Genomic DNA, 24218 nt, shown 5'->3' on the forward strand with positions numbered 1-24218 from the left:
TTTCCTGTGGCCATACACAGTGAAACCTAAGCCTCGATGTGAAGAGCGGTGGGATTCTGAAGGGAACTAGTCTATGATGATCAATGGCCCTTGCTATCTTGTACCTTGTCTCCCTCTTACCTCCCCCCAAACAAACTTAGTCTCAAACTAAAATTTTCCCATCAGATTAATACAGGCTAGTTATATTAGCTTTCATACAGCATTTCTATGTTCCATTGATATTGAAGAAATAACTTGTATTTGAGGAACTGAGAATGGGCCACCAATTTGAGTCGCTGTTATTTGAGTTCAAACAGATAGAAAATTGTCCTGCTCTTTATACACCTGTAATAAAATGCACCATTGTCAGTTTGGAGTTAGTGACAGCCTGTGATAGCATTCTTGGTGCAACACTTGGATACTACTACGCAATCCTGAAGGATTTCCTACAATCCCATGACATGTGCAACAAAGCTCAAAGTCAAAGGAACTGGTGGATTCTGCTCCCTATATTGATAGAGGAGGCTACAGTTTGCCTGGGCCAGAGTGGGATGGATACATACCTCTGTAAACTATCATCCGCCCAGCAAAGCCCTAAGAGAGTGATGGCAGGAAGATGTGGAAGTGACAAGAGGGAGAAGAGTACAGCAAAAGAAGGCAGCAGAGGAGGCAATGGAAGGATAGTGTGGCTGGTTTCAAAGGGCTGGGAGTACAGAAGGGGCTTTGGATGGAGTATGCTATGACAGCAAGGGTCAAGGTTAGGATGGAGGGGCTCGGGAGGGGTTTAGTGGTGTGTTGGAACCAAAGACTCAAAGGTACAGGGGTCTGTGGGGATTATGACTGGAGAGGTTTTAGGGGGAAATGATGGTCCCAGCACAATGGCCCCTGCACCCCACTCCACCGCCCCATGGCTACTTACACGTGCAGGGAGAGGGCACGGCCCCGGTACAGGCTGAAGGCGCTGCCGTAGGGGTCGCTCCCCAGAGACAGGCTGTCCTCGGACCCCGGGGCCACGCCAATCAGCTCCGCCCGTGATGCCCGCACCAGCGGCTCCACCCCCAGGTGCCGGGCCTCGGCAGGTGCTTGCCTTGGAATGCTGGGGTGCAGGTAGGGTCCCCTCACCGTGGGGCCGGCCTCTGGATCCTTCTCCAACACCGTGGTCTGGCTCCCTGACCAACTGGAGTGCTCATCTGTCTGGGACAGGCCTGGCACTGAGGTCGGAGTGGTCTTCATGGAGGCGTCCACCAGTGTGTCCGACTCCCCTGCCAGAAACACAAACAAGGGCTGATTGAGACAACTGGGTTCTTTCCCTTTGACCTTCCATAATCAGACCAGGTCATTGGGCCAGAACTGACAGAAATGCATAATGCTGGCTAGAAGTTAGCCCTATCATTAGGCAGAATGAGGCATGCACCTAATTCATGTGTATGTAGGTATGCATGTATGGGATTTCAAATCACCTGTTGACTTATAGCGACCCCACACATTTTATAAGGTTTTCTCAGGTGAGCAATACTCAGAAGTGGATTAATCTGAAATACAGCCTACAGCCACAGAAAAGCAATAAATGGCTCTTAATTTTTTATTATTGTACATGTTCCATTAGAGTCAACTGTTAAAAGATTTTTTTCTGCTATGACAAAATGACTTACCTAGGTTTGGAAACTGAGCAGTTGAGGCTGATGGTTTTAATGAAAGACTGGAGGCATTCATTTTGTTCCATGTTTGATCTGAACTGCAAAGGAGCTATCCAAAATGCTTAAACCAGTCACGCAGATATGTTCGGCACCTTGGATACCTCCTTGAAATCTGGAGTAGATTTACTGCCTCTCCTGGTGGCTTGGGAATCCCCAGCCATCACTGGAGAGAGGCAAGGAATCTGCTGCTCTACCCTGGGCACCAAAAAGCATCTTAGGGCAGGCTTGACAGTACAACAAAGACTGACAGATCTATAGGGCAGACCAGAGGCATTCGAAGACTACAGAGGGGTCCATAGTATACAATGATTTTACAAATTTTGTTGAAGTATCAAATCTATATAATAGCAGTGAATGTACCATCACTGTATAAGCCTAAGGTCATGCTCCCACGTTCGAAGAATAAGAATTTTTCCTCTCAGTTTGGGATTTATCAGCTGTAAAGAACAAATGAGGTGGAATTTAAAAAACCCGGTGGAGTATTAAATTCTATAGTGTAGAAAGGTCTCAAGGTCAGATATTTGCAGCAGGAGTAGAGACAATTAATCATTTCTTGTTCCAGTTATATTATTTATTCAATTATACAACCTGGGACAAGGTTATCTGCCAGACTACATGAGCCCGCCTGGGTTATGAGAACCTCTGGAGAGGCCCTTCTTTTAGTCTCACCACCTTCACAGGTAATGGCAGATGAGGACACAAAATAGGGCCTTCTTGGTGGCTGCTCTAGGCTCTGGAATTCCTGCCTGGTGAGACTTGAATTGCTTCCTTTTTGGTATTGTTCCTACAGCAGATGAAGCCTATTCCAACAGGTTTGTAGAACTGAAGGCTTTTAGGAAATTGTATTGTCTGGAATTGGTTTTTATAATTTTATCATTGTATATTTTGTAGTGTTTCAATATGCTCAAGTTCAAGTTGGACTTTGGTGATTACCCAAGGAATGGGTAGGAGTTCCAGAATAGTGTATTCGCCACCAAGCATGCTTCACCCATCAGGAGAAAGGGTTGAGTTATGCACAACCTCCACAAGTGCACTACGGTATATTTCCTCAAAGGTACTACTAGTCAGTCGTAGGGCTGATCAGGGTATTGGGTTGCAACCTGTGCTGGATGGAATCACACTCCCCCTGAAGGTGCAGGTTCGCATTCTGGAGATCCTTCTGAACTCAGTACTAACCCTGGAGGCCCAGGTGTCGATGGTGGCCGGGAGGACCTTTACATAGTTAAAGCTTGTGCACTAACTGCGCCCATACCTTGGAAAGCTGGATCTAACCATGGTAGTGCATGCCTTAGTCACATCCAGACTAGACTACTGTAACGTTCTCAATGTGAGGCTGTCCCAGAAGAGCATCCAGAAACTTCAACTGGTACAAAAGTCAGCTACTAGACTTCAGACAGGAATGGGATACAGGGAAAGAACTACCCCGATCCTGAAGCAGCTACACTGTTTTGCAGTTTGTTTCCAGGCACAATTTAAGGTGCTGGCTTTGACCTATAAAATCCAAAATGGTTCAGGCCCAGTCAATCTGAGGGACTGCATTTCCTCCTATCAGCCCACACAAGCCTTGAGATCATCAGGAGAGGCCCTCTTCTCAGTCCCTCCACCATCATATGTACAGTTGGTGGTAATGAGGGAGAGGGCCTTTTCAGTGGTGGCCCCATGGCTCTGGAACTCCCTTTCCAAAGAGGTACATTCAGCCCCCGCATTATTGGCCTTTCACTCCCAAGTGAAGACCTTCCTATGGAAGCAGGCCTTCCCCAGTAACACACAAGACTAGTCACTAGGTCAGATAAGGCTCAAGGTTCATATGGCCAGAGTTATGGAGCTCTGAACTGTTCAGCTTGTTTAATGTGTTAGGATAACCTCAGTGGCTGGAGGTGTAGAGTTTTTAAATTAGTTAGCCTAGCCAGTGGCCATAATGCCTGGGGGAATTTCAAGAATTCAACCGGACAAAAGATAATACAGTATTTCAGTGATATGCTGTCCACTTCACTGATTTAGCCACTGCAAACCATGTCTACCCATTCTGACATAACTTTGTCCTTTACTTCTGCTGCTCTCTATCTTATGTTCTGCTTTGCACCCATCCTAGAATGTGAAGGAATTTTGAAATTCTTTTTTTAAACAATAGTATACATATGTTGTATACACCGGGAGCTCCTGATGGTGCAGCGGATTAAACTGCTGAGCTGCTGAGCTTGCTGACCAAAAGGTCAGTTTGAATCCGGGGAGTGGGGTGAGTTCCCGTTGTTAGCCCCAGCTTCTGCCAACCTAGCAGTTCGAAAGCATGCAAGTGTGAGTAGATTAATAGGTACTGCTCTGGTGGGGAGGTAACTGTGCTCCATGCAGTCATGCCGGCCACTTGGAGGTGTCTATGGACAACGCCGGCTCTTCAGCTTAGAAATGGAGATGAGCACCAACTCTCAAGAGTCAGACACAACTAGACTTAATGTCAGGGGAAAACCTTTACCTTATCTTTACTTTTATACATATGTTGGGTATTATGTATGAGGTTTTCAATATATGTGACACTCTACACCTGGGAGAGAGGAACCTGGGCCCTCCAGCTGAATCCCCATCATCCTTGACAATTATATGTTTGCTGACTGAGACTAATAGAAGGCAGAAGCCAAAAACACCTGGAGGGGCACCATCTTCCCAAACTCTTTCATACTAGGTACTGAAAATTCTGTGCTTAGGTGGGCAATGCACGATCTCCAGATATTGTTGAACTGTAACTTTCATCAGCCTTAGCTACCATAACTAATAGTGGGAGGTAATAAGAGTTACAAACTGACAATACTGAAGCACTGCATAATTCCCACTCCTGCTTTAAAAGAGGGTGGCTGAGGAATATCTTTGACACTGAGGAGTGGGGCTGGCCAAATTGTGTGATTATCCCAGCACATTTTGCATCCCTCCAGTTACCTAATCATTCTAACCTGAGGACAGTGTTTGAAAGCTGCCTGAAGTGACCATATATAGCCTCCTCACATTAAGTCCCTGCAGTAGTTAAATACTGCCATTTTTCAGTTTTATTTCTTTACTATTGAATGCCCTTTATGCTTTGCTGAGTCCTTTCCTGATATAAAGTTTCCCTCTTTATTAAATTAATGTTCTGCTTTGGTTAATATTTGCCCTGCTTCCTAAAGAAGGTGCTTTCATGCTAGCTGTCTCTCCAGGGAGTAGTAATTCTTATGTTCCAGTGGTAGCTGCCAAAAAGAAGGAATGCTGGAAGAGTCAAGAGAAAGAGAGAAAACTCGCAGGCAGATAATCCAGGAGAGCTGGAGCCCTAGAGACAAATGTAGTTGCTGCTCAAAGGACTCAGAAATCCTTTTTTCATGATTAAAAAGACTGTGACCTATTTGCGTAGGCATTCATGACTGCAATCTGCATTAAAAGTTTAGTGTCTCTCCCAGGAATCCAAGTGAGAGGTGTTAAGTAAATGATCCAAGAAGGCAGCAACCACTGAGTTTGGTCTCTCACAGCAGGGACCAGGAATTGTGTTATGTGTGACACAGCACTGGCACATAAGATCAAGGGCAAGATAACAGGAAGGTCTATAAACAGCAATTATAAAGCTATTATGGGGCAGGGTGGGGGTGAAGCGAAACCAGGGCAACAGACAAAACTTGTTTAGTTTCAAATATTGATTTATATCCATTCCATTCACGACCCAGTTTCTGTATCCGTTGCCTGTTTCCAGCTCACCTGTAGGGGAGCTGTAGGTTGTCTCATCCTGGAGCTGGCTGCGTTGGGTCACCTGTGTGCTGCTGGCATCATCTTCTCCCGTCTCCGAGTCTAAAACAAGAGGAAGGACCCGTTGAGGAAAATGCTCTGCTGGTTGGCCAACCCACATCATCACTCATTCAACCCGATCCCATTTCTCGCATGCAATTCATGCAGCTTTGCTGAGAATCTAGAAAAATTCAATTCTCAGTATTTTTAAAGGGAGAGAGAGATAGACAGAAAGACAGGGTGACCAAAATGCTTATTGTGGAACAGATAGGCTCAAGAGCATGGCAATCATAGATTTGAGAGGTACACGCACCAGGAGGCAAATCATAAGAGTTTCTATTTAATCACATTTTCTGATTAACATTATTATTGAGTCGTTTTAAAGGAATAAGCTTAGGGTTCTAAAAAATTCAGTCAGAGAAATACCAGGATATTTTGATTACCCACATAGCTGGAAGTCTAAGCAGGCACATACAGAACTAATAGTGTTTCAAAACAGCTTCTTGCTTAGATAGGAAGAAAATGATGAAAATAGCAATTTCAAATCATATACATGGAAAATTATTATTATTATTTTCTGCATCTCCACATGTCTCAAGGCAGAGTACAACATGATAAAACAGAACACTATATATGGTTTTTTCATGGCAGGAGCTGCTTGAGAAACTGCAAGTCGCTTCTGGTTTGAGAAAATTGGCCGTCTGCAAAGACATTGCCCAGTGGATGCCCAGATATTTGATGTTTTACCATCCTTTGTGGGAGGCTTCTCTCATGTCCCTGCATGGGGAGCTGGAGTTGACAGAGGGAGCTCACCCTGCCCTCCCTGGATTCAAACCACCGACCTGTCGGGCAGTTGTCCTGTCGGCATAAGGGTCAAACCCATTGCACGACCGGGGGCTCCTTATACACAGGTGAAATGTAGATTAAAATTCCTAAGTTAAAATTGACTAGTTAGGCCTGCTAGAAGAGATGGGTCTTCAATTGCGCCTTAAATTCTGATAGTTGAATTAGCTGTTGGATCTCTTCCAGCAGGTCTGATTTTTCATCATATGTGTATGTGAAATAAAATTGCTACAAGAGTATGTATCCACTGTATAATTTCCGATCATATATAAGCAAATTACACAGAAAGAAGTCAATATATGTTGGGAATGCTGGCAGTCAAAACAGACCGTCACTAACCAAAGTCCTTTGGGGATCAAATTGCTTCTTGAACATGATAGGTTTAATGTTCCAGTACTCTGTATTGGTTATCCTTTTCCAATGTTGCTCAGGCTTTTTTGATGAGTCAATGTGACAAGCGCATCTGACTCTGGCACCTAGTAATCACAGTTGAAATGTTGGCAGGAAAAATACTGCATGAGCATTCCCCTCCCTCACTAAAAGAATTGCTGGCAAAATTGTGGGAAGCTGGTAGAAATGTCAAAGCAAATGAAATATGCCTTCAGGCTTGAGGCAGTCAGCATTCAGGGTCTTTGGGGACAAAATAGTCTCTTTTTACTGTTCTTATGGAGAAAACACAACATGCAAAAAAAACCAGTATTTAAAAATGTGTGGCAAATATTTTTCTGTATATTTGTTACCAACATTCCTTGTAGTTTAATTATTGCCTAATAAACTATTGAGCTGAAATGGGATAGGCTGCTTCTTGAAAACAAAGCCTCAAGACAGAACAGTGGCAGGAACACTTCTCCAGCATGGTTACTGGTGTGCCACCCACAAGACCCAGATTCGGAGGCACACCAAATGTACTTCCAAATCAGACCTTTCTTGTGAAGCTGCCTGCCTCATTTATGAATGTTCATAATGCAATCCAGACAACAAACTTTTTCAATTATAAACAACCCCATCCTCTAGCTTATCCCCAAAATTCCTCTGCTTTTTTTCTTATCATAGAAAGCCCACTAAAGACAGAAACATGGCTGAAGTTGTTCTCTGGGGAATGAGAGATCACCAATGAATACCAGCTGACACTGGTTATATTTCAGAAGAAGTAACTGGCAAAACCACTTCTGAGTTTTCTCGAAGGCTTTTATGGCCAGAATCACTGGGTTGTTGTGAGTTTTCCGGGCTGTATGGCCATGTTACAGAAGCATTCTCACCTGCTGTTTCGCCCACATCTATGGCAGGCATCATCAGAAGTTGTGACGTATATTAGAATATAACTCACAACTTCTTGAGGATGCCTGCCATAGATGTGGGTGAAACATCAGGAGAGAATACTTCTGGGACATACAGCCCGGAAAATGCACAACAACCCACCTCTGAGGATTCCTTACCTAAGAAAACCCTATGAAATTCACAGAGTTGCCATAAGTTGACATGTGACCTGAAGACACATGTGACTTCTGAGAAGCTATCCATTTGGAAGCACCCCAGGAGTTGGGCTCCCGCTGTCTTCTTTTCACTACATGCAACATGGTGATGACTTTATTAAGTCAGACAAAATGTGAATCAAGGGGTAATGGTTTAAAGATTTGACTGTAACTCTGCAGACTAGGGTTCAATTCTCCATTTGATCATGGAAATCTACTAAGTGACCTTGGACAAGTCATATACAGTAGAGTCTCACTTATCCAAGCTAAACGGGCTGGCAGAAGCTTGGTTAAGCGAATATCTTGGATAATAAGGAGGGATTAAGGAAAAGCCTATTAAACATCAAATTAGGTTATGATTTTACAAATTAAGCACCAAAACTTCATGTTATACAACAAATTTGACAGAAAAAGTAGTTCAATACGCAGCAATGTTATGTTGTAATTACTGTATTTACGAATTTAGCACCAAAATATCAAGATATATTGCAAACATTGACTACAAAAATGGCTTGGATTATCCAGAGGGTTGGATAAGCGAGGCTTGGATAAGTGAGACTCTACTGTACTTTCAAATCCAGAAAAACCCATGACAGAGTCGCTTTATGATCACCATAAGTCCAAAATGTCAGAGACACAGACCTGCATCTTATTTTGAGACATTGGCTTACACTGATGTTGAAAAATGGTCTCAAAGGGGAGGTCACACTCCTTCTTGGTCATGAGGAGATTTGAGGACAAAGAAAAAGCCAGAAAATAATTTTTCATCACAATTATTAACAACTACGGTATGTAACTGCCTTTGAGATCTCGGCCATCTTTATCCTGTGTGAGGTTGTAAGTCACTCTGTAGGCTGAAAATAGAGTCTATTCACAAGCCTGTGTGTTCATAGGACAGCTATCATTTTCTTTTAGGGTTATCTTGCTTTTTGAACCATGCTTGGCACCAGTGAGACCATTTTTCAACACCATTTTAAACCAGTGTCTCAAAATAACAATGGCTGAGAAGGCTATCTGTCAGGGGTACTGTGAGGGTGCTTTTCCTGCATGACAAGGGGTTGGACTAGATGGCCCATGTGGTCTCTTCCAACTCTATGATATTCAGGGAAAGGCACTTGTGTTGAATCATAAGTTCTCAAGAATAGAGATTACCTCAGGTCTTACAAAGCTGGCAAAGGGTTAGAGATTAAGTATCCCTATCATCCTCACCCTTCTCCTGCTTCTAATTGTCGGGGGCAATTTCATACAGTCATACGTAATACACCAGTTGCAATTTGCTCCTTGGTTCAGCAGCTATCTTGGAGAGCTAGAAGGATTCCAAGAGTTATTACAGACTGTCCTTACTCCAAGGACCCAGCTTACAGGCTGAGCAAAGAAGGGCCCTTCCACATTCCCAGAGAAGGGCAGGATAAAAATATAAATGAATAAGTCTTTGGAGTCCAAGGCTGAGGGAACATGTGAGGCTGAGTAAACTACCTGGAATCCATCCCTTTCTAGCATGGTGGGCCCTATCTGTGTGTAGACAAGAAATTGCAGCTTGTTTTTCTAGCAGCTGCAGCTCATTTCCTTTCTGTAGAAGACTACTCCAGGAAAAAGTGACAAAGCAGAGAAGGTGTTCTGGGACAACAAAGAAATCAAGATTAGGAAAAACCAGCAGCAGATAGAACCATTCAATTGCAATGTGAATTGCAATCAAAAGAAAGTGAGCCTTTGAGGTACTTGTAGCCTTCCCCTTGGTGAAGAGGACTTACAGAATAATATATTCATTAAAAAGAGTCTATACCACCCTTCTACTTTTCTCACGTCATTCAGGGAAGGTAGCAACAATGGAATCCATTCATATAATAGTATAATACTGTAAAATTGCCCAACAACAGCATCATAAAAAGACTGAGTACAATAAGTGTAATTGCTGCTCCCCCAACTGTTCTTTCTTCAGGCCTATTTTTGTTCAATGAAAGAGAACGTGGGAGATAAATAGACACACCGAGCTGCACAGTTTGGTCTTCAATATCTGTTTCTATGGGCAATAGAGTCACCAGCCTTAATACAGAGATTTGCAAGGACACCGTCCACGATTAACTGATGCTGGAAATGGATGGGACATGGGTATGTTGTGCAAAACTTAATGTACATTTTAAATAAGTAAATAAATGTTTAAATATAAATAATATTGAAATATATAAACATAAAGTCTACACAGAAGACATCCTCTCCCAGCGAATCCCAAAGACACATGCTGAAAAGGATCATGGACCGGCAAGAATATGAGAAAGGAAGATGGTGCAGAGAGAGCCAATGAGCATGGAAACAGGAGAAGAGGAGAACGCTCAGGAATGGAAACACAATATCACATAGTGCCTACCGTAACTTTGCTTTCTGCAGGAGCGGAAAACTTCGCTTCCATAGGGGCAGCAAGAAAGAGAGACACACGTCAACAAAGCGTTACCATCCAAACCATCCCAGTCTCACATTTATCCCAAAACACAATTAAATTGAATGTATTTTAGCTGGCCTGTAAAACCCAGAGAAGTTTGGGATAGTGTATGTGCAGGGGCAATGGTCAGTGTGATAAGGCATCCAGATGAAACCAGAGAAGATCTGAATAAGGGACGGGGTTGAATATGCACGAAGACTGAGGGAGCAGGAAATAGACAGAAGCTCACTGAATACAAACCAAATCAGTGAAGTCAGTAGCCCAGAAACCTTGCACTGCGGGCAGGGGGCTGTGATCAGCATTTCTCCAATAATCACTGGATGTTTTTTTTTCTCTGAAAGCCTGATTTAAGATTATGATTACAAATAGTGTACTCTCCTTCCCTTTCAGTCCTCCCACTATAAGCAGCAGTGTCTACATGTGTATTCCTGCCCAAGAACTATGCCCAGTGAGATGGGAGGTGGACACAGTAAACCTAACCCCCTGCATTGATGATGGCCTTATAGATCTGTCCGAGCAATGCTTCCATGTGTCTACTCAGAAGTAAGCCCTACTGAGTTTAGTTGGACTGACTCCCATGTAAGGCCCCTTCCACACAGTTGAATAAAATCCCACATTATCTCTTTTGAACTTGAATATAAGGCAGTGTGGACTCAGATAACCCAGTTCAAAGCAGATATTGTGAGATTTTCTGCCTGATATTCTGGATTATATGACTGTGTGGAAGGGATCTAAGTGAATATAGGATTATAGTCTAATAAGATTTATTTTGCTGGAATCATACTCAAATCAGCTAACTGCAGTACAGTTTGGGTCTCCCTCATCTGAAATACATGGGGCCAGAAGTATTCATATTTTGGAAAAATTGTATTTGCATACACGTACATAATGAGATTTCTTGGAAGTGAGACTCAAATTGAGACCTGAAATTCATTTATGTCTCATATACATAAATATAAAGGCAATTTAATACAATATTTTAAATAATTTTGCTAATGAAACAAACTTTGTTTACATTCTACCATTATAAAACAAAGGTGTCACTATTTTATTAACCACCCATGTGAACAATTTTGTATTTGGGAGTATTTTGGATTTCAGAATTCTAAATAATTGAAAGCCGACTTGCATTTTGTTTCTGACAATAGCTAACCTCTGTACTGTGAAGAAGCTCACAAACAAGGCATGGAAATGAGGGTCTGCCTTTGTATCTTGTCCCCAACATCAAGCAGTCGAAGATATGCTACCTCTGAATAAGCAGGTTCCATTTTTACTGCTTATACTACAAATCTATGGGTTTATTTAATTCAAAGGTGGCACACTTGTCACCCTTTGGATGTTATCGAATCTTGTCCCAGCAGCCTCACCCAACATGGTCAATGGGCTGGGATGGTGGGAAACCCAGCAACACATGGAAGGCCACAGGCTTCCAACCCTGATTTCAATCATTTGTATATCCAACAGATATCTCCACATTCTGTTGTAGTAAGGAAAAGTCTTTCTAGTCCTAAAATATCATCAATGGATAGCTCAAATTCTGATATGAGGAGACCTGAATCCTGCACACATTTTTATAATGTACAGTTCTGTACCCAGATCTTTCTTTGAATATCCATGGATTTCAACATCACTTTACTCAAGATGCAAAGGCAGCTGTGTTGACCCATAAGGAAAAAGGCCTACAGAAATCTAGAATAGGATAGACTTTTAAATGCTTTTAATTTAAACTTTTAAACTCTAAATTTTAAAAATATGTTAAATATGAAATGGTCTGATTGTCTTTGTTGCTTGTGTAAATGTACTTTGAGTTTCATCTTTTGGTTTATGTTATTTTGTATTTTTATATGGCATTGAATGTTTGCCTCTTTATATGTTGTAAGCCACCCTGAGTCCCCACTGGGGAGGTAGGGCAGGATAGAAATAAAGTCTCATTCATTCATTCATTCATAGTACTACATTGTGACCAGCCAAAGTGTGAGGGCCCTTCCTCACAGCCATATAACCCAGAATATCAAGGCAGAAAATCCCACAATATTTTCTTTGAACTGAGTTATCTGAGTCCACACTGCCATTTATTCCAGTTCAAAGCAGAAAATGTGGGATTTTATTCAGTTGTATAGAAGTGGCCTAAAATAGCGGAGTCCTTCAAAACTGATGAAGCTTTGCAGATAGCTCAGCCTCTCACTCACTCACTAATTTTGGAAATTTTGCTTGGTCCTAACAAAAGTTATTGCCGTAATACAGCTCTTGAAACTTTTCAAAAAGTAACACAAACTTCTCAGCTACCTAGGTCATTGTTTTTGTTTATTCCTTCTCCCAAACAGATATAGACCCCAAGCCAGTGATGTCTGGTAGATTCCAAATCAGTGGAGCTGTGAATCTTCTCTGACTTTTAGTCCAGATTTTAAAGGAGTTGCTCAAAATGTTGAACTCTATCCCCAAAATAATTTCAGTACTTTAGGTAGTTCAAACTGAAATCTGAAGCACCACATTGACATGGAGCCATCAGCTTTCATCGCATAAACCAAATCTGATTTCCCTTCCTCCCTTTGCTGAGGTTATCTTATTCTCCCCCAAATATCATTTGAAGAACACCAGAGCTATCAACTATGAAGAGGTGCAATCTTCCCTATCATAGGAATATGGATACACTGTGATGATATAATAGGACCTCTCAAGGACTATAATAGCTTTGCCCTAAGGTTTTTTTTTTCTGTGTCAGGAGTGACTTGAGAAACTGCAAGTCGCTTCTGGTGTGAGGGAATTGGCCCTCTGCAAAGACGTCGCCCAGGGGATGTCCGGATGTTCTTGATATTTTACCATCCTTGCAGGAGGCTTCTCTCATGTCTCCGCATGGGGAGCTGGAGCTGACAGAGGGAGCTCTTCTGCGCTTTCCCTGGATTCGAACTGGCAACTTTCAGGTCAGCAACACAACCTTCAAGTCAGCAGTCCTGCCAGCACAAGGGTTTAACCCACTGCACCACCAAGCGCTCCCACCCTAAGGTGGCCATAGGAAAAAGAGGATGGGTTAACCGTGGTGTGGAAGAGAGAATTTCAGCATTACCGAAGTTCTGCTGAAATTCCCTTGTCTATATTGTGTGCTTAAGTTCCGATAAACCATTTTCAACAAAGATTTCGGGTGTGTCTACACTAGACAATTATGGCTGATTGAAACCATTTTTATTACCATGGCTATTTATCTTTCTGATTTGTAAGATATGCAATTTGGTAAATTATCTAGTGCATTTTCCTGAGCCAAAAAATTAAACCTCAGTGACTAAGAATTTTAAGAAACTCACAAAAATACAAACCCCAGGATTCCCTAGGATGGAGTCTTGGCTGTTAAAGTGGCATCAAAGTGATGTTATTTTGGAACGTGTGGCTACACCCTTGGTGCCTGTTTGGTCTATTGCTATGCATGGGGAGCTGATCACAACTACAGTTTCAAGCTTGGTGGTTGGGTTCCCTTTGGCTTCTTCCACTGGGAGGTTTATCTCTTCCTCCAAGTGGAAGAGGAGTTTGCTTCTAGCTATGTATACCACAAAGCATTAGTTTAAAAAGAGCTTTACTATCACATGATTTGTTAATGGAAATATTCCTGCTTTCAACTATGGAAGATCAAGGAACTCATCCCCTCCCCCTTCTTTTCATCTGACCACCCTTCTCCCCACCATGACTGTATTTGTGGCAAGAAGGGGCAGAAGTAATACAACGCACCATGCGTGAAGCGCCCAAAACGCCGCGAGTGGCCACCTTTCTGGAAAGGAAAAAAAAAAGAAAAAACATTATACCATAGAAGCAGGGGACTGAAGCGGAGAGGCAGGCTGAAAAATAGACCGAGCACAGGCTAGACGATAAAGTAACTAGCCACCCACAGCATCCAGAGCAGCACCATGAGAAAATACCAGGAGGAAGCCCATATCCAAGAAGAGGTTTCTGCTTCTGAACTGCCACCACATCAAGGAATGCATCAGTCTATATTGATATCACAGAGCCCGAACGTGTTCCCTTTTTTGGATTATGTCTACCAGATACTGCTAGGTAAAGGTAAAGGTTTCCCCTTGACATTAAGTCTAATCGTGTCCGACTCTGGGGGTTGGTGCTTATCTCCATTTCTAAGCCAAAGAGCCAGCATTGTCCATAGACGCCTCCAATGTCATGTGGACAGTATGACTGCATGGAGTGCCGTTACCTTCCCGCTGGAGTGGTACCTATTGATCTATTCACATTTGCATGTTCTCGAACTGCTAGGTTGGCAGAAGCTGGGACTAACAACGGGAGCTCACCCCGCTCCCCAGATTTGAAACATTGACCTTTCAGTCAGCAAGTTCAGCAACTCAGCAGTTTAAACCATTGCACCAATGGGGGCTCCAGATACAGCTAGCCACCATGATAACTGCAAGGAAATTGTGGTTCAAACAAGTAACTTCTCTGAGCTCCGCCACCTTCTTCCCATTGTGTCTTCTAATAAGGACCTTGGAGGACCAAACGAGAGACACTTGAATTAATGTCATTTTTCAAGCAATTTAGAGAGAAGGAGGAGGTGACTTTCTGGCCCTTTGCAGGGTAAAAACTTAGAGGGAGATGACATCCCACTGCTTATTACACACTATAACATGTTCCCCTGGAAATAGCATTCACGCTGATCCTCCTCTTGCTCTTCTCTATGGCTCCAAGCAGGAAGCAACAATTCTGTGGAAAAGGGCCACCTGGACAGGGATTCAATTCTAACCAACCTGCTAAGTGACTTGTTTCCCAGGGGACAGATTAGCAAGGAAAGGCAGGCCTCTCAATTCAGCACCCAAGATGAAGCTGTACATCTGTGCTTGTAAGTACATGTGCGGGCACACACATACACAGAGAAGCTCAAGCACAAAACCACCCACACCCCATCCCCAGCAGCCCTGCTGTCCCCATCTCCCACTAGCAAATCTGCTCCACTCGCCACATTTCCATAATATTCGTAGTGAAGTGACACACCCTGCGAAGCAATAAATAGAGGTGACAGCATCAATCTGTGTTGAGGGAGAGAGCTGGTGAGGCAGGGGGCTGGCATAACAGAGAGACAAACACATTCAAGCAAACAGGCACTGGCACACACAATCTATTGCCTTGTTCTCCTGTTTCTCTTTTGCATTATGCATCAAAGTAAGGAAGGGGGTTGTCATCAGTTGCATGGACCTGACCCCAAATAAGTAAGCATGTGATCTCCTCCAGGTAGATTTGTATTCTGACCAAGCCAGCTTGCCCCCAAGAAGGCTGGTGTTGGCTGGCAGCCCACATGCCAGGCCAGGAAGATATATGAACAGATTAGCTGCGCTGTTGATGGATAATTCCCCCATTAAGAAATGAAAATGCAATCAAGAGCCATTAACGGGTACCTGGCTGGCATCTGCTTGAGTCAGGCATACGGCAGCGGGCAAGGCCTGGCTCCAGGATCACTTACCAACTTAGCTTGCCACTCACACCTTGGGATGCCAGGCACAGGGGCACCCTCATTCCATGGGGAATACAGTAGAGTCTCACTTATCCAACACTCGCTTATCCAACGTTCTGGATTATCCAACACATTTTTGTAGTCAATGTTTTTAATACATCATGATATTTTGGTGCTAAATTCGTAAATACTGTAATTACTACATAGCATTACTGTGTATTGAACTACTTTTTCTGTCAAATTTGTTGTATAACATGATGTTTTGGTGCTTAATTTGTAAAATCATAACCTAATTTGATGTTAAATAGGCTTTCCCTTATCCAACATATTCGCTTATCCAACATTCTGCCGGCCCGTTTATGTTGGATAAGTGAGACTCTACTGTAGTATGCAACCTCCAAAACATGTGCCACAGCATACTACAGATCCTGCCCAATACTCACAGCACTAGGACGGCCGGAAAGGAAAAATGAGGCCAGGAGTGCTTAAATACCGTTTGATCTTGGAAGCTAAGCAGAGTCACTTCTGCTTAGTCCTTGGATGGGAGGTGGCAAGCAAATACCAGGCTGTAGTTCAGAAGAAGGAACTGGCAAACCCACCTTTGGGTATTCTTTGCCTAAGAGAATGCTGTGAAATTAATGGGCTGGTCATATGCCACAGGCAACTTGAAGGCACATACACAGGCACATGAGATGAGAAGCCAAGTAAGGCCTCACAGGACAGGCAAATCCCTATTGGGTATAAAAGGAATGTGGGAACCTCGGTCTTGGCTGTGTGTGTATGTGGTCTGCCTGGGATTCTGGACCCACAACATCTAAATGAACCCCCGGCCATCCCTACCAACTAGGGTTCACCCTTCTCTCTGTGTATCATTATGTTCTGTTCTCCTTATATTCAGAAAAAGGTTGGGGAGAGAAACACCCTTCCTAGCAGTTCCAGGGTCTCTGTCATTTCTCTGCCTGCCTGGTTTGGGGTGCCACTTTTCACAGCAACACCTAGGATTGGAAGTGGGCTCATTTGACCTCAAACACTATGGCCAGAGGCCTTTATATAGAACATGAATGTAAAAAGACTGGGTTGCTGTGAGCTTTCCAGACTGTATGGCCATGTTCCAGAAGCATTCTCTCCTAACATTTCGCCCACATCTGTTGGAAACGAGGCAAGCGAGGTTTATATATCTGTGGAAAGTCCAGGGTGAGAGAAAGAACTCTTGTCTATTGGAGGAAAGTGTGAATGTTGCAACTAATCACCTTGATTAGCACTGAAAAGCCTAGCAGCTTCAAAGCCTGCTGTTTCCTGCCTTGGGAACTCCTTTGTTGGGAGGTATTAGCTGGCCCTGATGGTTTCATGTCTGGAATTCCCCTGTTTTCAGGATTTTGTTCTTTATTTACTGTTCTGATTTTAGTGTTCTTTAATACTTGTAGCCAGATTTTGTTCATTTTCATGGTTTCCTCCTTCCTGTTCAAATTACCCACATGCTTGTGGATTTCAATGGCTTCTCTGTGCAGTCTGACATGGTGGTTGTTAGAGTGGTCCAGCATTTCTGTGTTCTCAAATAATGTGCTGTGTCCAGGTTGGTTCATCACATGCTCTGCTATGGCTGACTTCTCAGGTTGAGTTAGTCTGCAGTGCCTTTTGTGTTCCTTGATTCATGTTTGGGCAATGCTATGTTTGGTGATCCCTGTGTAGACTTGTCCACAGCTGCATGGTATACGGTAGACTTCTGCAGAGGTGAGAGCATTCCTCTTGTCATTTGCTGAACGTAGCATTTGTTTGATTTCTTTAGTGGGTCTGTAGATAGTTTTTAGGTTGTGTTTCTTCATCAGCTTGCCTATGCGGTCAGTGGTTCCCTTGATGTCTGGTACGAACACTTTTCCATCTTTGTCTTGACTCTCATGGCTTGTTCTTGGCCTTGCAGCTCTTCTGATGTCTGTTGTGGAATATCCATTGGCCTGTAGAGCCCAGTTTAGGTGGTTTAGTTCACATTGGAGGAGGTGAGGTTTACAGATTCTTTGTAGACTTATCCACTGCTGCATGGTGTACGGTAGACTTCTGCAGAGGTGAGAGGATCCTTCATGTCCTTTGCTGAACACAGGATTGGTTGGATTTTTTTAGTGGGTCTGTAGATAGTTTGTAGGTTGTGTTTCTTCATCAGCTTCCCTGTGCTCCAAGATTTCTATCCTTTCCCTGCCTGCTTGGTTAGGGGTGCCACCTTTTACACCTCTATTGAGATCAGCAACACCTAGGATTGGGAGCTGGGCTCATTTGCCCTCAAACACTACATGGCCAGGGGCGTTTATATAGAACAAGAATGTGAAAAGAGCCCTGATGTTTCAGTTCACAGGTCCCGCTAGTTCAGCACAAGGTGGGCAGCCAGATGCTGTTGTGGAAGAAAAGCAACGGGGGCGGGAGGGGGGGGCTCCTGTTGTTTACCCAAAACATCTGGTCTCCTCCTTGCTTCCCAGCTGTTCTCCTGCAGACATGACTGGTGGGCATGGAGGTAAAGGAGGCCCAAAGGGTCTGAAGAGGGGCAAGGTGGGAAGGGAGGAAGGGCAATTCGAAGAAGTTCAATGTGTTGTCGAAGGCTTTCATGGCCGGGATCACAGGGTTGTTGTATGTCTTTCACAGCCCGAAAGACATACAACAATTCTAAGAAGGCCTCTCTCTCTGCTGTCCTAGATCTCTGGGGGGCAAAAGAGGTACCCCATCGCGCGGGAGGCCCCCGAGTGACGTCCACGCCACGAGGAGCCGGTCGCGAGTGGCCAGGTGCTGACGCGCAGGGCCGGATGACGCAGAAGTGGCTCAGGGTGGGAGTGGGCACTGGGTGAGACCTCAAGGGCCATCCAGGCCAACCAATGCCATTCAGGGAAAGCACGACCAAGGGGTGTGAGCCTGAGACCCACACCACGATGTCGGCAACCCCACTCGCAAGCACGCCCGCGGGGAATCACCGGGTGGGCTCTGCAAGTGGGGCGCCTCCCCCCCCCCCGCACCCCGTCCTCCGCCCTGCCCGCCCCTTGGCCGCCGTTACCTGGAGACGCTTCTTCACCCAGATCTTCTTCATGTCCCCGCCGCCTCTCCGCAGGCACCTTCCCGTCTCCCGACTCCTCTCAGCGCGATGCGGAGGCGAAGGAGAAGGAGAAGGAGGAGGCGAAGGTGGGGCTGGGCCCGGGGGCGGGGAGCATCTCCAAAGGGGCGGCAGGAGATGCGCCTCGGTCTCCCTCTCGCTCGCCTTGCCCAGTCCTGGCACTGCCAGCCCCGACGCCTCTGCCGCCCGAGACAACAATGACAGCGCAGGCGGGAGAAGGGAGGGAGGGAGAGAAGGAGGCAGGGAGGGAGGGGCGGGGAGAGATTGGGAGGAGGCAAAGAAGGGCCAAGATGGGGCGGGGGCACCTCTCCAAAGCAGGGCACTCCTCTGCTTCTAATTGAGACATTTGGAAGGGAGAATATGCTTTCCCTTTTTGGGCACCAGCTTGGAAGACTTGGAGAAGGCGAGTCAGGCAAAGGTGCCCCAGGAGGACACCCAAAAAAACGCAAGGATCTTGGACATTGCCCAAGGCTTTGTTATGCCTTCCCTGGCTCGAAAAAAAGACCTTCCCATCACCAGGCTGCTATTACAGTAGAGTCTCACTTATCCAAGCTAAACCGGCCGGCAGAACCTTGGATAAGCGAATATCTTGGATAATAAGGAGGGATTAAGGAAAAGCCTATTCAACATCAAATTAGGTTATGATTTTACAAATTAAGCACCAAAACATCATGTTATATAACAAATTTAACAGAAAAAGTAGTTCAGTACGCAGTAGTGTTACAGTAGAGTCTCACTTATCCAGCATAAACGGGCCGGCAGAACATTGGATAAGCGAATATCTTGGATAATAAGGAGGGATTAAGGAAAAGCCTATTAAACATCAAATTAGGTTATGATTTTACAAATTAAGCACCAAAACATCATGTTATATAACAAATTTGACAGAAAAAGTAGTTCAGTACGCAGTAGTGTTACAGCAGAGTCTCACTTATCCAATATAAACAGGCCGGCAGAACCTTGGATAAGCGAATATCTTGGATAATAAGGAGGGATTAAGGAAAAGCCTATTAAACATCAAATTAGGTTATGATTTTACAAATTAAGCACCAAAACATCATGTTACATAATAATAATAATAATAATAATAATAATAATAATAATAATAACAACTTAATTTTTATACCCCGCCCCATCTCCCCGAAGGGACTCGGGGCAGCTTACATGGGGCCTTGCCCGATAAAACAATCAAATATCAATAACAAAGCAATAACACAATTATCCCAATAAAAACATCAACATCAGTAAAAACAAACATAACAAATTTGACAGAAAAAGTAGTTCAGTACGCAGTGGTGTTACAGTAGAGTCTCACTTATCCAACATAAACGGGCCGGCAGAATGTTGGATAAGCGAATATGTTGGATAATAAGGAGGGATTAAGGAAAAGCCTATTAAACATCAAATTAGGTTATGATTTTACAAATTAAGCACCAAAACATCATGTTATACAACAAATTTGACAGAAAAAGTAGTTCAATATGTAGTAATGCTATGTAGTAATTACGGTATTTACGAATTTAGCACCGAAATATCACAATGTATTGAAAACATTGACTACAAAAATACATTGGATAATCCAGAACGTTGGATAAGTGAGACTCTACTGTATGCTGTAATTACTATTTTTATGAATTCAGCACCAAAATATCATGATATATTGAAAACATTGACTACAAAAATGCCTTGGATAATCCAGAACCTTGGATAAGCAAGTCTTGGATAAGTGAGACTCTACTGTATCTCCACGAGCCACTCTGTTCTCTGTGTTATTGAAGGCTCTCATGGCCAGAATCACTGGGTTGTTGTGAGTTTTCCAGGCTGTCTGGCCATGTTCCTGAAGCATTCTCTCCTGACCTTTCACTCACATCGATTGACAGGCATCCTCAGAGGTTGAGGGGTCTGTTGGAAACTAAGCAAGTGGAGTTTATATATCTGTGGAAGGTCCAGGGTGGTGGAAAGAACTCTTGTCTGCTAGAGGTAGGTGTGAATGTTGCAATTTGCCACCTTGATTGGCATTTCAATGACATGAATGCTTCTGGAACATGGCCATACCGGCCGGAAAACCCACATTCTGTTCTCCGTTGCCAGGCACTTGTGAGCAAAGGACGAGTAAAAGGCTGTTGTCTTCTTGCCCTCTTGATGGTTAAGGAGACATCAGCAGACCCACATAAGAGGCTGGTGCATAAGGACCCTGGGGGTTGTAGGTGTCTTTAAGGCAGTGGTTCCCAATCTTTTGTTGAACTGGGACCACTTTGACCAGGGACCACCCACTCTCCAACATTAGTACCAAAAGGGTTACAAATCAGCTTTTGGTCGACTTTAGATTCGGTTTGGTTATTTGGGGTGCTGATTCAGAAAATTGCATTGGAGAGACCACATCAGCTCTAGTTTGTGATACAGAACATATGCCATCCAGTAGTCACCATCTGCTCACCCACAGAAAACCATATTTAATAATCTAGAGCTGATGTGGTCTATCCAGTGCAATTTTCTGAATCAGGACCCCAAATAACCCCAAGAATAGGCCTAAAAACAAAGACACCAAGTTTTTTGTGGGGGGGGGGGGGGCTGTGTTTTTATCCATGGATATTGTTAACGTTTGTGTAAAAAAAAGAAGGGGAGGGGAAAATGCACAGCTGCAATTTTCCCTGCATGTCTTGCGGACCTTATTTTAAGCCTCGGGCCGCAGCCCACGCCGCATGGGTTGGGAATTACTGCTCTCAGGGATTTCAACGGAATTGTCACCAAGCCACTTTGCTTAACTATTGACAGTTAAGTTGGTTAATAAATGAAGCAATACATGTATGATACAAGATAAGAGACTCCCCCTGGGCACACAGACGACTGGGTGACTTGGAAGACGCTGAATAGAGTGCACCATGGCACCATGAGATGCAGAGCCAGTCTTAGGCAATGGAACTTCAAAGTGGAGTCCACGACATATGAGTGCGGAGAAGAGCAAACACAGAATACTTCCTACAATGCAGTCTGACTACGTCATCACACTAAAGAAAAAATCCACTTAAAATCCGGTTTCTGCCTCCTGCAGAATTCTGGGGTTTGTAGTTTAGTGAGGCTGTTAAAGGCTCCTCCCTAAACTACAAACCCCAGAATTCTGCAAGAGACAGAAACTGGATTTTAAGTGGATTTTTTCTCTAGTGTGATGAGGCCCTGAGCACCGCCACATGCACAATGGAGGACCTTCTCACAGCGACACCAGAGGTACTCCAAGTGGCCAGCTTCTCTAATCATAAAAATATCCAGGATAATGCCAATTTTTTAACTGTGTTTGTGTTTTTAAATACATTATAACCCAATTCACTTCTGACACGATAAATAAATATATGTATTGCTCAGAGTATTGTGTTTACAAGTCTCACAGTCTGCTTGAATTTTGCCAGCCACTGATTTAAAAAACACCAACTCTTTCCAAGGAAACAGAGGATCCCTGGAAGGTTCCTTTTAAAGAAATCAGGCTGGGTCTGCATTGCAGTTTGACATTATTTTAATTGCCCAGATCCAATGCTATGAAACCATGGGAGCTGTACTTTTATAATGTCTTTAACCTTCTGTGTCTCTGTTCCATGATTCCTTAGTATCGAGTCATGGCAGTTTAAGTGGTGTCAAACAACGTTAATTCTACAGTGTAGATGCCCACTCAATTGCTTCTTCACACATTTTTGAGGTATTCTAAGTCAGGTGGCTCCTCTGGGTGACTACTTGCCACACTAAATGACTCCACTGCAACTTTTATTAATAAGAGTGTGATCAGATTAACGAGGGGTGCTTCCAGGCAGGAGTAAAACCCATGGTGAAACAGGTTTTTAAAACCTGCTTCAACATGGGTTTTTTTATCCCCACGAGATGGCCCTAGGTTTCACAGTAAACCCAAGAAGAGTTGTTTGGTTATGATAGCTTTTGAAACTTCAGAAGGCAGCAGTCACAAACCCAAGAAGCAAAGCTCAAGAAAGTTATATTCTGCCCATGCTGACTGGAGGATTCTGGGAGCTGTAATCCATTCTTTCTGGCCTGTGTTCAAACTGTGACTTGGTGGAAACCTGCTACAGTCCCAAGACTGTAGGTACATTATGTGTACCTAAAGTCCCAAGTCCAATCCTGCCATCCACAAGGAGAACTGGTTCAGACCTTGATCCGTAACCCAAAATAACCACTGCTAATCATGCACTGCAAACAATATTGAATTAAAAGATGGGCTAATGGTTTTGTTTAGGTTTGGATAACTTCCCAACTCTTCTTTTTTGTTATTTGCTGTTAAGTCCACTTTGACTTAAAAGGTAAATGTAAAGGTTTCCCCTGACGTTAAGTCCAGTCATGTCTGACTCTGGGGGTTGGTGCTCATCTCCATCTCTAAGCCGAAGAGCCAGTGTTGTCCATAGACACCTCCAAGGTCATGTGGCCAGCATGACTGTATGGAGCTCTGTTACCTTCCCGCCGGAGCGGTACCTATTGATCTACTCACATTGGCATGTTTTCGAACTGCTAGGTTGGCAGAAGCTGGAGCAACAGCGGGAGCTCACTCTGCTCCTGGAATTTGAACCTGGGACCTTTCGGTCTGCAAGTTCAGCAGCTCAGTGCCTTAACACACTTCGCCACCGGGGCTTCCCACTTTGACTTATGGTAACCCTATCTATGAAACCCTACTCAGGTCTTGCCAACTCAAATTAAGGGATAAACAGTGAATCAAATCGAATCTATTGTATAGAGATTGGGAAATGGACCATCAAACTGAGTATGACAAAGTGAACAACTTATTCATAAGGTCCATATGCTCTTGGAGCCTGTCTTAGCATTTGACAGAAACTCCATCTACACTGACCATTTTGTACAGTTCAAAGCTAGCTTCAAATTGCAGTAGCCAGACAACAAACTCCTATAAAAGCATATGACAGAAAGCCCTTAATGTGAATGAGTGCTCTGTGGTTTGTGTAATTATCTGCCTTAAACTAGTTCCAGGATTTCTTTTGTAATCATCTGTGTAGCAAAACCACCTCCTTCAATACCAGTTTAAATTTGCATTAAACAGTCAGTATAGATGGGGCCAGAGTGAGAGAACAGCTATAAGAGCTAGCATTCCCAGCTAGGGATAGGATCTGAATCACTCCTTTCTAAAAACCTTGGAAGATTTTCTGCCAACAGACTGGCCTTGATAATGTGTTGTTTGAGGTTTCACTCTATATAAGGCTGCTCCAAGTCTTGCTATGAATACATCCCTTTTTTGAAAGCCGCGCAATACAGATGGGCAACTTCTATTCTCAGCTGTGTCAAATACACATCTGATTCATGTACCACTTTTTATCTTGTGTGTTGCAAATGTATAAAAGGCTTCTTCTGATCATGGAGCAGCTTTGTTGTATTTGTATTTTTTGAAAAATATACTGTAATCTCATACCTCACAGAGAATTGATTTTCTTTGTATTTCTTCTCTTAAGAAACATAGCCATGCAGACCTGGGGGGGGAATGCAGTTTGTGTAATTTGTTCCATTTTTTTACATTGATACTATC

The 24218-nt window shown here is 43.6% G+C and overlaps 1 protein-coding gene across 5 annotated transcripts in view; it reads right to left on the minus strand.

Annotated features, from left to right (window-relative positions):
* speg (striated muscle enriched protein kinase) overlaps positions 1–24218 on the minus strand; it is a 141418-nt gene that overhangs the window by 75331 nt on the left and 41869 nt on the right. Inside the window, exons 1-5 of one of the 5 annotated variants that reach the window (XM_062967248.1) lie at positions 18635–18892; positions 13884–13923; positions 10095–10129; positions 5388–5477; positions 899–1241 (exon numbers count right to left, since the gene is read on the minus strand). In XM_062967248.1, the coding sequence (XP_062823318.1) occupies positions 899–1212 (314 nt within the window). In that variant the 5' untranslated portion in view covers positions 1213–1241; positions 5388–5477; positions 10095–10129; positions 13884–13923; positions 18635–18892. The other 4 variants (XM_062967249.1, XM_062967247.1, XM_062967245.1 and 1 more) reach the window with 4 other exon arrangements.

This window comes from Anolis carolinensis, chromosome 1 (genome assembly GCF_035594765.1).
Source record: "Anolis carolinensis isolate JA03-04 chromosome 1, rAnoCar3.1.pri, whole genome shotgun sequence".
NCBI classification, from domain to species: Eukaryota; Metazoa; Chordata; class Lepidosauria; order Squamata; family Dactyloidae; genus Anolis; species Anolis carolinensis.